Here is a 17,368-nt window from a genome sequence, read left to right as displayed (position 1 = left end):
CGGGGCCCGGGTAGAGGCGGCCCGTCCTGATCTCATTGCTGACCCGCAGCCTTCTCTCCGGCAGCATGAGAAGTTCGAGGGCAGGCATGAAGAGCTAGGAAAGAACGGAGGGGCAGGGACTGTCTTGTGCGCTTAGTGCAGGCACAAAATCGGCCTTCAATAAGGGTCTGTGGCACCGAATCCTGGAGTCAGGCTTCCGCGGGTCTGAGCACGGGTTGCTCGCGGACCTGACTGACCTCCACTAGCCCCAGATCCCCAAATGAGAAAAGCACCGCGGGTCAGGCGAACAGCCGCGAGCAGAGCTCCCAGCCGCAGTGAGCCGAGCTCCCAGCCGCAGTGAGCCGCTCGGCCTGGCGTTGGCTGCGGCCGTTGCTTTCCGGCGCGTCGTAAAAGGCAGGTGTCATTTTCCCCTGTCCCACTGAGGGTGCGCAGACGGCGCCCGTCTTTTACGACGCGCCGGCAAGCAACAGCCTTGGCCAGCGCCGGATCGAGCGGGCTACCATGGGGGTGAGGGAAGGCAGGCTGCGGCGGGGACACGGAGGGGAGGTGGCGAGGATCTGAGAGGCAATAACTCGCGCCGGGAGAAGATGAAGCGAGTGGGCTCGCGCTGAAGGAGCGGGATGCAGAAGGAATGTCTGTCTCCCTGTGGCACCCATGGCTGGGAATCCGGGATGGGGGGGCTCGGGCCAGCGTGGGGCTGCGCCGGCGCGGCTGACGCAGTCGCTCTGGCCCTCCCCTTCAGAAAATCGCGCTGCAGCTCAAAGCCACGCTAGAGAACATCACCAATCTCCGGCCTGTGGGCGAGGACTTCCGGTGGTATTTGAAGGTGCGGCCGGGGCGGGGCCCGGGGAGAGGCGGCCCGTCTAGATTTCGGTGCTGAACCGGAGCTTTCTCCGGCAGTATGAGAAAATATTTAACCAAGCACATTAAGTGTTCGGGTTTTCCTAATTAGAATTTTACGTTTGCTTTTTTTGAAGTGTATTGGTTTATCTCTAATTGGCAGTCTTGGATAGCTTCATTTTGTAGTTTTTCCCTGCGTTAAATATTTCTTGGTCTGTAAACAGACATTGAACAAAATGTTACTTAAAGGGACTTTGTGGTGAATAATTCGCCTTCCAGTTATTGATTTGGTTTTCTTTATTGTGAAATAGTTTAATTTTGTGCATAATCCACCCTTCCCTTCCCCTCCCTCACTGGTAAAGCTGGTACTCTAGTGGCATGGTATACAGAGGCCTCCCCTTACCCAGCAGTTCGAGGGTCTTCACTCGTTCGGATCCCAGAGCTTCTGCTGTTTTCCTCCTGCTCTAAATCCCAGCATCCTTCTCTACCTCTTAAGTCCTGTTCTTTGGGAAGCCGCCTCCCGACTGTTTTTATTTCCCAATATTTTGAAGCCTGAATACCAGGGCTTACTTGGGAGAATCTTTTATTTGGCTTCAAGAAACAGAATCTAGTGAAGGAGACAGAAAAATAGAGTAACATCAGTGATAAATACTTAAACCAGTGACATACAGGGCCTGTGGGAACATAAAGCTTCTAACCAAGCAGAATGGATGGGGGGCCTGGTGAGTCCATTTCTCTCTCTCTTTATTTTTTTAGTTGACACAGAATTGCACATATTTATGGGGTATATAGTGATGTTGCAATATATGTAATGTATAATGATCAGATCAAGGTAGTTAGCATATTCTTCTCAAATATGTATCATTTCTTTGTGTCGGGAGCATTCAGTATCCTCCTCCTAGCAATTTGAAACTATTATTTTTAGCTATAGTCATCCTACAGTGCTATAGAACACTAGAACTTATTCCTCCCATGTCTTTTATCAGATCTCTCCCTATTCCCCTCCCCCCCACCGCCGCCCCGTTGAAGCCATCTCTATACCACGAAAGCCTAGAATCCCCACCCACACTGAGCACTTCATGGAGGAGGGTGGGCACACCGGTGTAGGGAACAGCCTTACTCGTTTTTTGTCCAGAGATAAGTATAGTTATATCCTTGTTGGGGCTGGTGTTAAGGATGAAGTGAGATTGCCAACAACAGGGTAGGTCACAAACCTGCCCACCTCCCACTTTTCTTACCCTTACCTTGGTGTCTGCCCGGCTAAGCCAACTGCTTTACTAACATTCTTTTTCCCCCTAAGATGAAATGTGGCAACTGTGGTGAGATTTCAGACAAGTGGCAGTACATCCGGCTGATGGTAACTGTTCCCCACCCCCACCCCAAACATACACACTCACAAACACACATACTCTTCTTGGGCAGGGATTTGGGGAAACTGGCCTGCATCTCTTCTGTTCTTTGCTCTCTGCTTTTTGTGGTTTGGGAGGGCACATGTCACTGTGATTGGCACTGAGTGTAACAGGCATTTTTGAGGTATGAGGCAGAGTTCAAAATCAAGGGGAAGCCCTTCTTTCTTTTCCTCAGGAAGGCTCCCCAGGAGTCTTACCCTCTCTGGGTCTTGGTCTCTTTTAACTGGACAATTAGTAGTGGGGTTGCTCTCAGGACCCTGCATCTAACTCATATGTGACTGAAAGTTCTGTTTGCTCTTTGCCAGGACAGTGTGGCACTGAAGGGGGGCCGTGGCAGTGCTTCCATGGTCCAGAAGTGCAAGTTGTGTGCAAGAGAAAATTCCATCGGTAGGTCAGGCTTTGTATACTGAGTTTTGCCAAGGGTACCTACAGCTTCCTGGCACCAGGCTGAAAGTAGGCTCATGTTACCTGTGGGTGGAGTCAGGCCTAAGATGTGACACTTGTGCAGTGTGATCTTTTTCCAGGGCCACATCTGTGCACCTGGGTGGGACCAGGGCATGGACTCAATTCAACTTGGTGTTCTCTTTTCTGTTTCAGATATTTTAAGCAGCACCATCAAGCCTTACAATGTAAGTTTGCTGCTATAGTGGCAGGCATGGTGGGGTTAAATCCTAACTGAAGTTAGTAGGTCTGGGTTTTGGACTTATGCCTGCATCAGAGTGACCTGCCATAGGATGTTCACTCATGAATTTAGTTCTTCATTCACTCAGTCATTATTCGCTGTACACTCAGTGCTTGGTATATTGGCTGTTGCCAGTATAACTCTGAGCCAACCTAGGTGTTCAGATTGCATCACTGAGAGCACTTGCCTTATCTTCGTTTTAGGGGACTAGCTAGCTTTCTCTGAAACCATAGTTGGGGTAGACCTTGGTGCATCCCATCCTTTATAGCATTAGTGTTATTAGATAGTTATACATAACTGCATAACAAGTTAGCCCAAAGGTGAGTGAGGGAGTGTGTACTTTAGGTCTGTTTGTTTAAAGAAAGCCAGTTATTTGTATTCACCCATTCCATATTCTGTATTTATTTAAAGTATCTTGAGTTGTGCCAAATTCTAGGCTTTGTCCTGAAGTTAAAGAGAAATTAAATGAGGCCTTGCCCATAAGTTAATAATAATCTAGTGGAAAATACAAGCAAGAATCAAACTAGGTTTTAACAGAGAAGTGCGTTACCAGTGCCAGATGTGGTCAATGTGCAGGAAATTGTTTTACAGTGAATGACAGGATGAGACTGAATGTGGGGGCATGGCACTTGTGGTCCCTAAGCCCATAGGTCAGGTAGACATGAATTTCCTGGCCACCTATCCCTCAAGAGGCTGTGATTTGCCCACAGTCACACAGCTGAAAGAGCTAGAATTCAGGCCTGAGCTATCTGGCTCTGTTCAGGGTCATACATGTTCGTGATTATTTGAGTCAGAGCCAGAGCTGGGGCTTTGAAGTCCCACTTCTCTGCTCTCCACACTGTTCCATTCTGCCTCGTGTATGCCCCCTCCACATACATAACCATTTCAAAGGCTCTAAGTCAGCCCTCTGTCCTTGCTGCGTGGCAGATGGTGAGCAGAAGGCTATGGCTTAGTGTGCTGGGTCTGTTTGGATGATTTGAGACTTAAGAGCTTAACATTCTTGTTCATGTTTTTGGTGTTGATAATTTTATTTACTATTTATTGAGCACTGTGCTGGGCACTTTATTTGCGTTTCAAAATCTGACAATAAAATTGTAGAGGTTTCTTCGGGTCTATTTGATGGTTTAGGAATCTTGGGCCCAGAGGGGAAGAGAGGCAGCTTACCTCCCATCCAGGCAGGCTGACCCAGCATCCACACTCTTCTTCTGCAGCCTCCATGTCTACAGAAAGCCTCATAGGGAGCAGGTGCCCAAGGCAGGCTTCCTCTGAGAAGGGGATGAGTTGTTGTTGGGACTCACGCTAGGCCTCCAGGGGCAGTAAATGCCCACTTGGCAGGAAGGAGAGGGGCCACAGGTTCATCCTGAGAGCTCATTTTAGCCTACCTCAATACACTTTCTTTCTAGGCTGAAGACAATGAGAACTTCAAGACAATAGTGGAATTTGAGTGCCGAGGCCTTGAACCAGTTGATTTCCAGCCTCAGGTGTGTGTGTATCTTTCTTGGGAATCTGTCTTTGGGAAAGAGATGTATGAAGTGACAGCCAGAACTGTGCTGTAGAGACCATGGACTAGACATTCTCCTTTTTAGCAATAATGATAGTTGTCCCTTATTAAATGGCTGCTGTATGCTTGGGCACCCATACCCTTCATTTTTACATGTTACCATGTTTAATCCTCATAGTAGCTGGGTGTGGTGGCTCACCCCTGTAATCTCAGCACTTTGAGAGGCCGAGGTGGGCAGATCATGAGGTCAGGAGATCAAGACCATCCTGGCTAACATGGTAAAACCCCATGTCTACTAAACATACAAAAAATTAGCCAGGTGTGGTGGTAGGCGCTTGTAGTTCCAGCTACTTGGGTGGCTGAGGCAGGGGAATCGCTTGAACCCGGGAGGCAGGGGTTGCAGTGAGCCAAGGTTGCGCCGCTGCACTGGGCGACAGAGTAAGACTGTCAAAAAAAAAAAAGCTCTTAGTAACCCTATGAATTTATTCATCCTATTCTTCAGATGAGGAAGAAACTGAAGAGATTTTGCAACTTGCTCAGGGTCACGTAGGAAACCATGGCACTACAGTTTCAACCCAGGTCTATCTGACTCCAGAGCTAGTGCTCATCCCTTTTATTTGTATAGTGTTTTACCTCACAACAAATCTGTGAGATAGGCAGAAGAGGAAATACTTCATCCCCATTTGATAAATAACTGAGGTCCAGCCTGGGAAATGACATGCCCAGGGGCCTTCAGCTAATCGGGTAGTGGAAAGGTTTACTCTGCACCTGCTGCCTTCTAGTCCAGGGCTGTAATTCAGAGAAACCACCACTCTAGTGCTGAGGTAGCTGCTGGGTCCTGGAAGCTCAGCAGGTATTCCAAGACAGGTGCTCATACTACATCTCTGCCCTCCATCCCAAAGGTGTGAGAAGAGCCAGCAACCTGGCCGGCCCTCACATAGAACCTAGTGCCTCCTTTTCCCAGGATTAACTGCCACCTTGTTCCCTGCAGGCTGGGTTTGCTGCTGAAGGTGTAGAGTCGGGGACAGTCTTCAGTGACATTAATTTGCAGGAGAAGGTATGAGACTTGGGGGCTTTATGAGGTACTATAGGGCACTTGGTGAGAATTATTTTTTGGTGAACAAGGCTCATCAATGGAAAGCCAACTTCATATTTTTGTGATTTTGCTGTTTAAATGGCCTCAAGTATAGTGCTGAAGTGCTTTCTAATGTCCCTACATGTAATAAAGCTGTGTCCCTTACAGAGAGAATACGTGTTAGATAGATAAGCATTATTCAGGCATGCGCTATAGTGCTGCTGGCTGTGAGTTCAGTGTTCAGGAATCAACAGTATATGTTAAATAAGGTATCTTTAAACAGAAACACATAAAGTAAGATTATTGATTGATTGATGAAAATATGACCAGAGGCTCATGGGAACCTAACCCTGTATTTTCCCTGGGAGTATTCATTCAGTATTCCCTAATTCAGTGTTTGTGGTGGCTTTATTGCGCCTAATACCATGAAAAACAAGTAGCAGTCCATATTATTGGATGTATTACTAGGCTGCAGTTAGAAAAGCCTTGTGCTCAGGACTTGAAGGAAGGACAAAAACTTCATTTCACTTGCATAGCACCTAATAATAACAGCAGCTGCTAGCATTTACTGAGCTCTTACGTGTGCCAGTCACTATGCTGAGTGCTTTTAATTAATTAATTAATTTTTAATTTTATTTTTTGAGATGGATTCTCATTCTGTCACCAGGCTGGAGTGCAGTGGCACAATTTTGGCTCACTGCAACCCCTGCCTCCCGGGTTCAAATGATTCTTCTGCCTCAGCCTCCCGAGTACCTGGGACTACAGGTGCGCACCACCAGGCTCAGCTAATTTTTCCATTTTTAGTGGAGATGGGTTTTCACCATGGTGGCCAGGATGGTCTCAATCTGTTGACCTCGTGATCTCCCTGTCTTGGCCTCCCAAAGTGCTGGGATTATAGGCGTGAGCCATTGCGCCCAGCCGATTTATTTTTTGAGACAGACTTGCTCTGTCACTTAGGCTGGAGTGCAGTGGCCGCAGTCTTGGCTCACTGCAGTCTCTGCCTCCTGGGCTCAAGTGATTCTCCTGCCTCAGCCTCGAGAGTAGGTGGGATTATGGGTGCCTGCCACCATCCCTGGCTGAATTTTGTATTTTTAGTAGAGACGGGGTTTCACCTTGTTGGCCACGATGGTCTTGGACTCCTGACCTCAAATGATCTACCTGCCTTGTCCTCCCAAAGTGCTGGGATTACAGACATGAGCCGCTGTGCCTGGCTGCTAAATGCTTTTAAATGTGTTACCTCATTTGATTCTTTCAACATTCGATATGAACTCCATTGTTGTCTTTTTTTTTTTTTTGCTTTTTAAATAGAAGACAGGACTTGGAGAAGAGGCTCAGAGAAGTTAAGTGATTTGCTTACAGTCACACAGCTGAAAGAGCTAGAATTCAGGCCTGAGCTATCTGGCTCTGTTCAGGGTCATACATGTTCATGCATATTTGAGTCAGAGCCTGATCCGGGGCTTTTAAGTCCCACTTCTCTGCTCTCCACTATTCCATTCTGCCTTGTGAGGCTGACATTGCTATTTTGTTTCCCAGGACTGGACTGACTATGATGAAAAGGCCCAGGAGTCTGTGGGAATCTACGAGGTCACCCACCAGTTCGTGAAGTGCTGATCCCTCTTCCTGTACACTTGAACTGAGAAAGGACAAAGTACTGTAAGCAGCAGAGCCCACAGGGGCTGGTTCCTTTGTCCTTTGTCTCCTGGCGGCTGTACCAAACGTTCACAATCTGCTGGTTGGACTTTATTACAGCTTCCCAAGCCCCATCAATAAAGCCCCTGTTCGTGCTGCACTGGTGCATGAAGGTGAAGTCAGGTGGCAGCTACTCCCTCCACAAATAAGAATTCATGCAGCAGCAGTTTACTCCTTAGGAAAATGAAGAGTATTTTTGAGGAGATGGAATCTCCCCAGTGAGGGGCAATTTTGTAGAGAAGACGAAACTGCAATCCCACCATCACTCAATGAGCCAGAAGCCAATGGCAACTTACTGTAACCCAAACTTACTGAACTTCCTGTTGGAAAGATCTTTGTGAGGATTAGGAATTAGTTTTAAAAAAATTAAGAACCATCTTCAAGCAAAAATAAAACTTTATTTCTGCTTAAACAATAAATACACCTGAGTTAGTTTTCCAAACCTTCCTCCTGATTAAATGCACTTAAAACTGAAATCTCTCATTATCTTTAGTTGTGATCTAGTCCCACTCAGAATTTACAGGTTTAGCTTTAAAACCATGATTTTAAAGCTTAAGCCTGTATTCCTAGGCAGATCATGATTAGTTTCACAGAATAGCACCCACTTGCTACACAGTCCCCAATTTTTGTTTTTGAGACTGCGTCTCACTCTGTCACCCAGGCTGGAGTGCAGTGGTGTGATCTCAGCTCACTGCAACCTCCGCCTCCTAGGTTCAGGCAATTCTTTTGCCTCGGCCTCCCGAGTAGCTGGGACTACAGGCACCCATTACCACACCTGACTAATTTTTATATTTTTAGTAGAGACAGTTTCACCTTGTTGGCCAGGCTGGTCTCGAACTCCTGACCTTGTGATTCACCTGCCTCAGCCTCCCAAAGTGCTGGGATTACAGACATGAGCCACTGCGCCCAGCCATTCTTTTTTGTTTTTGTTTTTGAGACAGTCTCACTCTGTCACCCAGGCCAGAGTGCAGTAGTACAAACTTGGCTCACTGCAACCTCAACCTCCTGAGCAGCTGAGATTATAGGCACGATTCACACTTGGCTAATTTTTGTATTTTTAGTAGAGACGAGATTTCACCATGTTGGCTAGGTTGGTCTCAAACTCCTGACCTCAAGTGATCCACCCGCTTTGACCTCCCAAAGTGTTGGAATTACAGACATGAGCCACCATGTCTGGCTTCCCAATTTTCATGATGAGGAAGTGACGGTAGCTTTTCATCTGCCCAGAAGTTAACTTTTGATGGATTTGCCTTCTAAGGCATCAAACATGTCTTCTAAGGCCTTCTCCACACATTGGAGAAACTCCCGGGCATTGCGGCCTGGGTAGGAAGACACATTGCAGCCTATCCAGTTGTCATGAACAGCATACCCAATGCCAAAGCCATCAGAGACCACGGGGGCAAAGCCCCCAAGGTTCACCGCTGGGCTGCTTAGAGTGCTCGTAGACAGGACATTGTGATTTATTTGCCCATATGCAGGGTCCAGGTAGAGCTCAGGCAAGATGGTTCCTGTGGCTGCTGCCAAGTACCGCAGAGCAAACAAGTGTCGGTCAAAGCCCTGGCCTATGAGAAACAAAATGGAAAATCAGAGTCAGGACAGAAAAGGACCTGAGGAGAACCTCCCCACTCACCACGTGGTAGGAATCCCCCTCACAGCATCCTTGAGAGTGGGGGAAGGCTCTGTTTACCTCTGTGCATACCACCGGCTAACTAACCTTCAGAGCAACTCAAGCTAGAATATTTTAAATTATTTAGAAAATATGTCATACTGAAAAATAGCTGTCAACAGCTGAGCTAAAAATGAGCCTAAAAGGAAAGCATAATTTTAAAGATTCGAAATCAGTTTAGTCAGAGTCAAGACAGTTACAGGAAGAGAGTGTGGACTCAAAAACTAAGATAAAACTACAAGTCTGATTCAGGCATAAAAGAGAAGATTGAGTCAGGGGACCAAAATGGAAAGGCTGTTTGACCAGGGTTCTAATCTCAGCCTTACTACTAATTTGCTGTGTAATGGGGACAGTAGCTTGGTTTTCTACCTATAAAATGGAGGAAGAGAAGACTAGGATGTCTTGGCGGTCCCTTTCACTTCCAGCACTTTATGGCGACATGAAAGGACAACTATGACCCTCCAGGTCCATTCCAGGTCTTGAATTTTATCAAAAAAAGGTATTGATGGATGACATTTGGAAAGAATGACCAATTTACAGGGAACACACACACTGCAACTGAGATGAAGTTAGAGGGGCCGTTTAGAAATCCTAAATTTTCAAAAGTAAGTCTGATACCCAATGAGTAATAGAAAAAGGAGGCTGGGTGCTGTGGTGCATGCCTGTAATCTATAATCCTAGTGCTTTGGGAGACCAAGGCAGGAGGATCACTTGAGCCTAGGAGTTGGAGACCAGCCTGGGCAATACAGCGGGACCTCATCTTTACAAAAAATTTTAAAAATTAGGCCCGGCGCAGTGGCCTATGCCTGTAATCCAGCACAGGGAGGGAGAAGCAGGTGGATCACGAGGTCAGGAGTTGGAGACCAGCCTGGCCAACACAGTGAAACCCTGTCTTTACTAAAAATATAAAAATTAGCCAGGCTTGGTGGTACGCACCAATAGTCCCAGCTACTCAGGAGGCTGAGGCAGGAGAATCACTTGAACCCAGGAGGCAGAGGTTGCAGTGATCCAAGATTGTACCACTGCACTCCAGCCTGGGCAACAGAGCAAGATTCCATCTCAAAAAAATTTTTTTTTAATTAGCTGGGCTTGGTGGTACATGCCTGTAGTCCCAGCTACTTGGGAGTCTGAGTCAGGAGGATTGCGTGATCCAAGGAAGTTGAGGCTGCAGTGAGTTATGATTGCACCACTGTACTCCAGCCTGGGGACAGAATGAGACTGTGTCTCCAAAAATAAATAAAAAGGATAATTAAGCATCACAGATAAAAGTGACCTTAAATGAGGTCAACGTCACATGCAATTCCCCACCCCTGCTTAGGAAGCAAGAACTTTCTGATCCTTAGTGGCTAGTGTGGCTGTTCAGACTGCTAGAGTAGAAAAAAAAAATCGTCTTGGGAGTTGGTGATGGATTAAACCTAGTGAAGGGGTAAAAATCAGATTTGGGGTAGAATATGACTTAGGCTTGCTTCCCCAGGCACTGAGGACAAGACCCAAGGGCATGCTCCCCACCACTGCCTCACCCATTGCTGCTTCTTTGGTCAGCTGCCCATGGTACTTGGAGCATTCAGCCATCATCTGCTGAAGCTCGCCAGCACTGTGCTTGGAGGGCTCCCTGACAAAGGCCTCAGAGCACCTCTTTGTATAGATGGAGGCTGGGCGGATGGTCTCAGTGCGGCCGTGCTTGAATGCGGCAGTGCTGCAGGACTCGTAAGTGGCCACTGTCTGCCCGTACTGCCGGAGGAAGGCCATCTGGAAGGCCAGCTGGGCCACTGCGTCAGGACTCAGCTTCTGCTTCTTCAAGAATTCTTTGCCTCCTCTCTGAAACTGGACACAGTCGATAGTGAGGGTTTTCATGGTTGTGTCAAACTTTTCCTTAGCAGCCGTGATGCCAGTCTTTAAGGCATCACTCAGCTTGAAGTTGAGTTTCCGCACAGCATCAGTAGAGTCAGTGGTGGCTGGCTGGCTCTGTGGAGTGATGGCAGGGGTCTGAGTGCTGTCTTTAAACACTTCATTAAAAAATCTGAGCACTGCCACACCATCACCCCAAGAGTGTTCAAAGTGGACAGCAGCAGAGCCATCCTTGGCGATAATGAGGTTAAAGGATTTATCAAACCAGCGGTTAGTGCCATCCCCATGCAGCATGTTGTGGGACAAGTGGATAAGGTCCTTAATGGGGAAGTCATCTAGACAGAGGCAGAACACAGCGGAGTCCACTTTCCTCAGGCCCTCCTCATTTCCACTACTCAGCAGCTTCTGCTTGAGCTCTGCCCAGATGTCTCGGTTCTCACTGGTCAGGTATGCCAGAGGAAACTCGGGGGCAGGGCTGCTATCTGAGAGAATGTACTTCAGATGTGCCTGGATTTCTGAGGGGCTCACAATGTTCCCATCTTGATCCAGGACATCGAAGATATAAAAATTTCCTTTCCTTAGGACCAGGAGGTGTCTGGCCTTGTCATCAGTGAAGAGTTCATCCCGACTGGGCTTGGGTAAACGAGTTGAATTGAAAAGCCGAAAATACTGGGACATATCCAGGGGATATGCATTGACCAGGTAGGCCCCGTACCAGGACAGAGAGGAAGGCACAAAGCGTATGAGTCTCTTGAAGGTGTCAGTGTCACTTTTTGCAGGATTCAAGTGGAACACTTCTGGCTCCAGAAGGCCAGCCCGGAGTGTCTTCAGAAACCGGATGGCAGAAACAGTCATGTTGGTTGCCCGGGTGAGCTGGTCGTTGTACTCAGATTTTGGGTCAGGATTGAAAGCCATAAATGGATTAAAGTTCAGAACAACGGAGTCTCGAGCAGATAGGTACATATCAAACCAGGGTCCTAAAAAACAAAAAGAAAAAAGTACCATAAAATGTTAATGCTGTCCCTAAAAGTAAGATTTGAGGAAGAAAAAAAATTCAAGAATAGGCAAAGGAAATGCCATCCACCTCCAGAGAGGAGAATTCCCTGATTGTTTTTTTGCTCTGCAATAATTCAAGACATATAAATGGAATCATACAATATATGGTCTCTGCATCTGGCTTCTATCACTTATAATAATGTTTTTGTTTTGTTTTGTTTTTTGAGTCAGAGTACTGCTCGTCGCCCAGGCTGGAGTACAGTGGTGCAATCTCGGCTCACTGCAACCTCTGGCTCCCGGGTTCAAGCAATTCTTCTGCCTCAGCCTTCCGAGTAGCTGGGATTACAGGCGCCTGCCACCATGCCCAGCAAATTTTTGTATTTTTACTAGAGATGGGGTTTCACCATGTTGGCCAGGCTGGTCTCAAACTCCTCACCTCAGGTGATCCACCCGCCTCAGCCTCCTAGTAATGTTCTTAAGGTTCATCCATGTTGTAGCATGTAACAGTTCTTCATTTCTTCTTACTGCTGAATAATGTTCCATTATATGGATATACTATATTTTGTTTATCCACTCATCAGTTAATGGACATTTGAACTGTTTCTACTCTAGCTATTATGAATTATTACATTTTTTTTTTAAGATGCACGGGATTTCTGTCATCCAGGCTGGATTCCAGTGGTGTGATCATGGCTCACTGCAGCCTTAAACCCTGGGCTCAAGTGATCCTCCCACCTCAGCCTCCCAAGTAGCTAGGACTACAGGTGCACACCACCAGCCTGGCTATTTTTTTTATTTTTTGTAGAGATGGGGTCTTACTATGTTGCTCAGGCTAGCTTCAAACTGGCCTCCTCTCACCTCAGCCTCTCAAAGTGCTGGGATTACAGGCGTGAGCCACTGTACCTGCCTATTAAGAATTATGTTGTTATGAACATCATATACACGTTTTTGTGTGGACATATGTCCTCAGTTATCTTGAGGATATAGCTAGGAGTGGAATTGCTACATCACATGGTAAGTATCTGAGGAACTGCCAGGATGTTTCCCAAAGAAGCTGCACCATTCCCACCAGCTGTCTATGAGGGTTCCAATTTTTCCACATCCTCAACAGCACTTGTTATCATATGTCTTGTTGCGTGGAGAATTCTGGTAGGTGTAAAGGATAGCATTGCAGATTTGATTTGCATTTCCCTAATGTCGATTAATTGTTTTTTCTTTCTCATGCTGTTTCGCTTCTTGTTTAAAGGAATAAAATACAGTAACACTTCACTTGCATTTATGTTGGAACAGAGCACCCCATCTCTTTAGTTTTCTCTTGTTTCATCTCCTTTCAGGGGCAACATTCATACTTGATTGCCCACCTTATCAGGGGGAAATGTCTTCCTCTCCTTCTGTGCACAGTGTACCTTTGTGCACCTGCTGTTTAGAAAGCATGCAAAAAGCTATTAGAACTATCAGTGCATGGATCACTCAGACTAGCCCTCTGAGTTCCTATAGATGTTTTACCTGTAAAAATTCCAGAAGCAATATCTTATCAGAAAATATGTCAAGGAAAGTTCCTGCTAGGGTTAGTAAGCATGAATAAACTCTATAAAAATAAGGGCCATTTTTCACTGGGGCAAATAATGTTCATATGTACAGCACTGGGAAAAGGATCAATAGTTGCGGATTTGTCTGTTACTCATTTGTTGGTCCATTCACTCGTTCCATCAACTGAGAATCAGTGCTGTGCCAGACCTTGGTCCAGGGGATTTAGAGAGGAATAGGACATGGTCTTTGATTCTGAAAAACCCTGGTGAAGGAAGCACACAATTAAAACATAATGCAATGCATTAATATGGTGAGAGAAAAGTAGTACTGGTGGATAAGATCATATTTGATGAAAGAAGACATACATTCATGCCTCTGACCTCCCCCCACTTTAGCAAAATAATTTCAAAGAGACATAAATCAGTAAGGCCGAGAGAATGGGAGAAGAGAAAAATACTGGAAGCTGGAAAGCACTTATGCAACTGGTAATGACTAAAGCAGACTGGAGAAAGCCAATCCTAAATTGGCAGGAAAGAAAGCCAAGACATCATATGATTTACACAGCAGAACCCCCAAAGGGCTCAGTAATTGGCAACCTAGATATATCTGGTTGCAGGATTACCACCACCACAACCTGAGATTTCGTCCTCACTCTGGTAGAAGACTTAAGTTTTACTCTCTAGAGAAAATAAAACTGGGAGACCTGAGTCACAGTTAAGATCTCAAACCTTCTACCCTTACTTACCCTGCCTTCTACAACACTAGCAACCTTTTGGCAGTTCATTGGAAAAGCATCCCTAGGGAATCTAACCCAATGACACTACCATTAGGGGCAACCCAAGGAAGCAGTTTAGCTGGATCACTGTATTAGTCTGTTTTCATACTGCTATAAAGAACTACCTGAGACTGGGTAATTTATAAAGAGGCTTAACTGACTCAGTTCCACATGGCTGGAGAGGCCTTAGGAAACTTATAATCACGGCGGAAGGTGAAGTGGAAGCAAGGCACATCTTACATGGCAGCAGGAGAGAGAACAAGTGAGGAGTAGGAACTGCCAAACACTTATAAACCATCAGATCTCATGAGAACTCACCATCACAAGAAAAGCATGAGGAAAACCACCCCCATGCTCCAGTCACCTCTCACTAGGTTCCTTCTTTGGCACTTGGGGATTACAATTCAAGATCAGATTTGGTTGGGGACACAGAGCCAAACCACATCATTCCACCCCGGCTCCTCCCAAATCTCATGCCCTTTTACATTTGAAAACTCAATCATGCCTTCTCAACAGTTCCCTAGAGTTTTAACTCATTCCAGCATTAACTCAAAAGTCTCAAGTCCAAAGTCTCATATGAGACTTTCAAGGCAAGTTCCTTCTGCCTATGAGTCTGTAAAATAAAAAACAAGTTAGTTACTTTCAAGATACAATGTGGGTACAGGCACTGGGTAAATGCTCCCATTCCAAAAGGGAGAAATTGGCCAAAACAGAGGGGCTACAGGCTCCATAAAAATCTAAAATCCAGCAGGGCAGCCATTAAATCTTAAAGCTCCAAAATAATCTTTGATGTCATGTCTCACATCCAGGGCATGCTGATGCAAGGGGTGGGCTCCCAAGGCCTTTGGCAGCCCTGCCCCTGTGGCTCTGAGAGTACAGCTCCATGGCTGCTTTCACAGGCTGGCATTGAATGCCTGTGGCTTTTCTAGGCACATGGTGCAAACTGTCAGTAGATCTACCATTCTGGGGTCTGGACAGTGGCCCTGTTCTCATAGCTTTTTATTATTATTATTATTTTTATTAGAAATTGAGAATACAGCAAGTAGGGAAATCCCACATCAATGGAACCATCACACAGATCCCCTTCTGGAACCCCAACCTTCTATGATCCCCAAAAATGTGCTTTGTGGCTTTAGCAATTTATAAAGGGGAAGAGGGAAAATACTGAAAAAGGCCACTATTTAATGGTGAAAGAATGAAGCTGTAGAGGTCCCAACCAGCCTAGGGCCAAAAAAGAAAATTAAAAATCTGCACAGAGCAAGCAAGCCTCTGACAGCTAGCTGAGAGTAAGGCATTCAGGCGCCAACCTGGTGAGAGTTCTCAGCTCCCCAGTGGGAACTCTGTGTGGGGCTCTAACCCCACATTTCCCATCTGCATCGCCCAAGTAGAGGATTTCCATGAGGGCTTCACCCTGTAGCAGATGTCTGCCTGGACATCCAGGTGTTTTCACATATCCTCTGAAATCTAGAAGGTTTCCAAACCTCAACTCTTGTTTTCTGCACACCCAACACCATGGGGAAGCCTCCAATGCTTGGGGCTTATGCCCTCTGAAGCAAGCCAGAGCTGTGCCTTGGCCCCTTTTAGCCATGGCTGGAGCTGGAGTGCCTGGGACACAGGGCACCATATCCTGAGGCTGCACAGAACAGCAGAGTCCAGGAAACCATATTCCCCTCTTAGTCCTCTAGTCCTATAATGGGAGGGGCTGCTGTAAAGATCTCTGAAATGCCCTGGAGACATTTTCCCCCTTGTCTTGACTATAAACATTTGGCTTCTCATTACGTATACAAATTTCTGCAGTCAGTGGCTTGAATTTCTTCCCAGAAAATTTTTATTTTCTACTGCACAGTCAGGCTGCAAATTTTCTAAACTTTTATGCTTTGCTCCTTGCCCCCAACTTTTTTTTTTTAGATGGAGTCTCATTCTGTCAAAGTTGGAGTGCAGTGACGCAATCTTGGCTTGCTGCAACCTCCACTTTCTGAGTTCAAGAAATTCTCTGCCTCAGCCTCCCGAGTAGCTGGAATTACAGGTAACTGCCACCATGCCTGGTTGATTTTTGTATTTTTAATAGAGATGGGGCTTTACCATCTTGACCAGGCTGGTCTTGAACTCCTGACTTATGATCCACCACCTTGGCCTCCCAAAGTGCTAGCATTATAGGCATGAGCCTCCGAACCCGGCTGCTCTGTTTCCCTTTTAAACATTAAGTTCCAATTTCAGATAATCTCTTTGTGAATGCATATGACCATATGCTTTCAGAAAAAGCCAGGTCACATCTTGAATGCTTTGTTGCTTAGAAATTTCTTCTGTCAGACACCCTAAATCATCTATCTCAAGTTTAAAGTTCTGCAGATCTCTAGCGCAGGGGCAAAATGCCTCCAGTCTCTGCTAAAGCATAGTAAGAGTAACCTTTGCTCCAGTTCCCAATAAGTTCCTCATCTCCATCTGAGACCACCTCAGCCTGGACTTCATTGTCCAAATCACTATCAGCATTTTGGTCAAAACCATTCAACAAGTCTCTTAAGAAGTTCCAAACTATCTCATATTTTCCTGTCTTCTGAGCCCTCCAACCTGTTCCAACCTCTGCCCATTACCCAGTTCCAAAGTTGCTTCCATATTTTCAGATATCTTTATAGCAATGTCCCCCATCCTGGTACCCGTTTTCTGTATTAATACATTTTCACACTGCTATAAAGAACTACCTGGGACTGGGTAATTTATAAAGAAAAGAGGTTTAATTGGCTCACAGTTCCTCATTGCTGGGGAGGCATCAGGAAACTTACAATCAAGGTGTAAGGTGAAGGGGAAGCAAGGCACATCTTACATGGCAGCAGGAGAGAAAGAGAACAAGTAGGGGAACTGCTAAACACTTTTTAACTTTCAAAGCTCATAAGAACTCACTATCATGAGAACAGCATTGGGAAAACCACCCCCATGATCCAATCACCTCCCTCCAGGTCCCTCCCTCAACAAGTGGGTATTACAATTCAAGATGAGATTTGGGTGGGGACATAGAGCCAAACCGTATCAATCACCACTACAGCAAAGCCTGTAACTTAAAAGCCCCACCCTCATCCACATAGCTTCCAAGAGCCTTTTTAATATCTCACTGATATCTAAGACAACACAGGATTAAGAAGCATCTGAAGAAAGAAAAGGGCAAAACAAACAGGAAAAATGCAACTTTGAGGCAACAGACTATGAAGAGAGAAGAGATATTAAAAAAGAATTCTCAGAGATAAACTATTTTTTAAAAGTACACCCTAAGGAGAAAAAATAACTTGTGGAAGTAAAAAATAGGAAAGCAGAAATATAAAAAATCAATAGACAGGTTGAGAGATTCAAATTAAGTAAATCTCC

General features: G+C 45.8%; 2 protein-coding genes across 9 annotated transcripts in view; one reads left to right on the top strand and one right to left on the bottom strand.

Moving 5' to 3' along the window:
• Positions 1 to 12: 12 nt before the first annotated feature.
• Positions 13 to 7,615, top strand: CZIB (CXXC motif containing zinc binding protein). Of its 8 annotated transcripts, none has more exons than XM_078331886.1 (8): positions 13 to 393; positions 743 to 826; positions 2,141 to 2,197; positions 2,555 to 2,636; positions 2,847 to 2,878; positions 4,335 to 4,412; positions 5,424 to 5,489; positions 7,041 to 7,615. In XM_078331886.1, exons 3-8 carry the CDS (start codon positions 2,141 to 2,143, stop codon positions 7,116 to 7,118), a joined length of 393 nt encoding a protein of 130 aa, XP_078188012.1. In that variant the 5' UTR covers positions 13 to 393; positions 743 to 826; the 3' UTR covers positions 7,119 to 7,615. The 8 variants fall into 8 exon arrangements, with proteins under 8 accessions (XP_078188012.1, XP_078188011.1, XP_003733497.1 ...); XM_078331885.1 differs by having other exon boundaries at positions 743 to 1,562; XM_003733449.6 differs by lacking the exon at positions 13 to 393 and adding an exon at positions 442 to 507.
• CPT2 (carnitine palmitoyltransferase 2) overlaps positions 7,575 to 17,368 on the bottom strand; it is a 22,420-nt gene continuing 12,626 nt past the window's right edge. Inside the window, exons 4-5 of the mRNA XM_002750842.6 lie at positions 10,383 to 11,687; positions 7,575 to 8,758 (exon numbers count right to left, since the gene is read on the bottom strand). Coding sequence (XP_002750888.4) covers positions 8,427 to 8,758; positions 10,383 to 11,687 — 1,637 coding nt within the window. The 3' untranslated portion in view covers positions 7,575 to 8,426. The remainder of the gene's footprint in view (positions 8,759 to 10,382; positions 11,688 to 17,368) is intronic.

This window comes from Callithrix jacchus, chromosome 7, assembly GCF_049354715.1.
Source record: "Callithrix jacchus isolate 240 chromosome 7, calJac240_pri, whole genome shotgun sequence".
Lineage (NCBI taxonomy): Eukaryota > Metazoa > Chordata > Mammalia > Primates > Cebidae > Callithrix > Callithrix jacchus.
This window is presented reverse-complemented; position numbering and strand designations above follow the sequence as displayed.

Excerpts from the sequence above, each read along its gene's own strand:
- CZIB (XM_003733449.6), top strand. Across the intron at positions 2,198-2,554 it reads GGCAGTACATCCGGCTGATG|GACAGTGTGGCACTGAAGGG; the intron begins GTAACTGTTCCC and ends GCTCTTTGCCAG. Across the intron at positions 2,637-2,846 it reads TGCAAGAGAAAATTCCATCG|ATATTTTAAGCAGCACCATC; the intron begins GTAGGTCAGGCT and ends TTTCTGTTTCAG.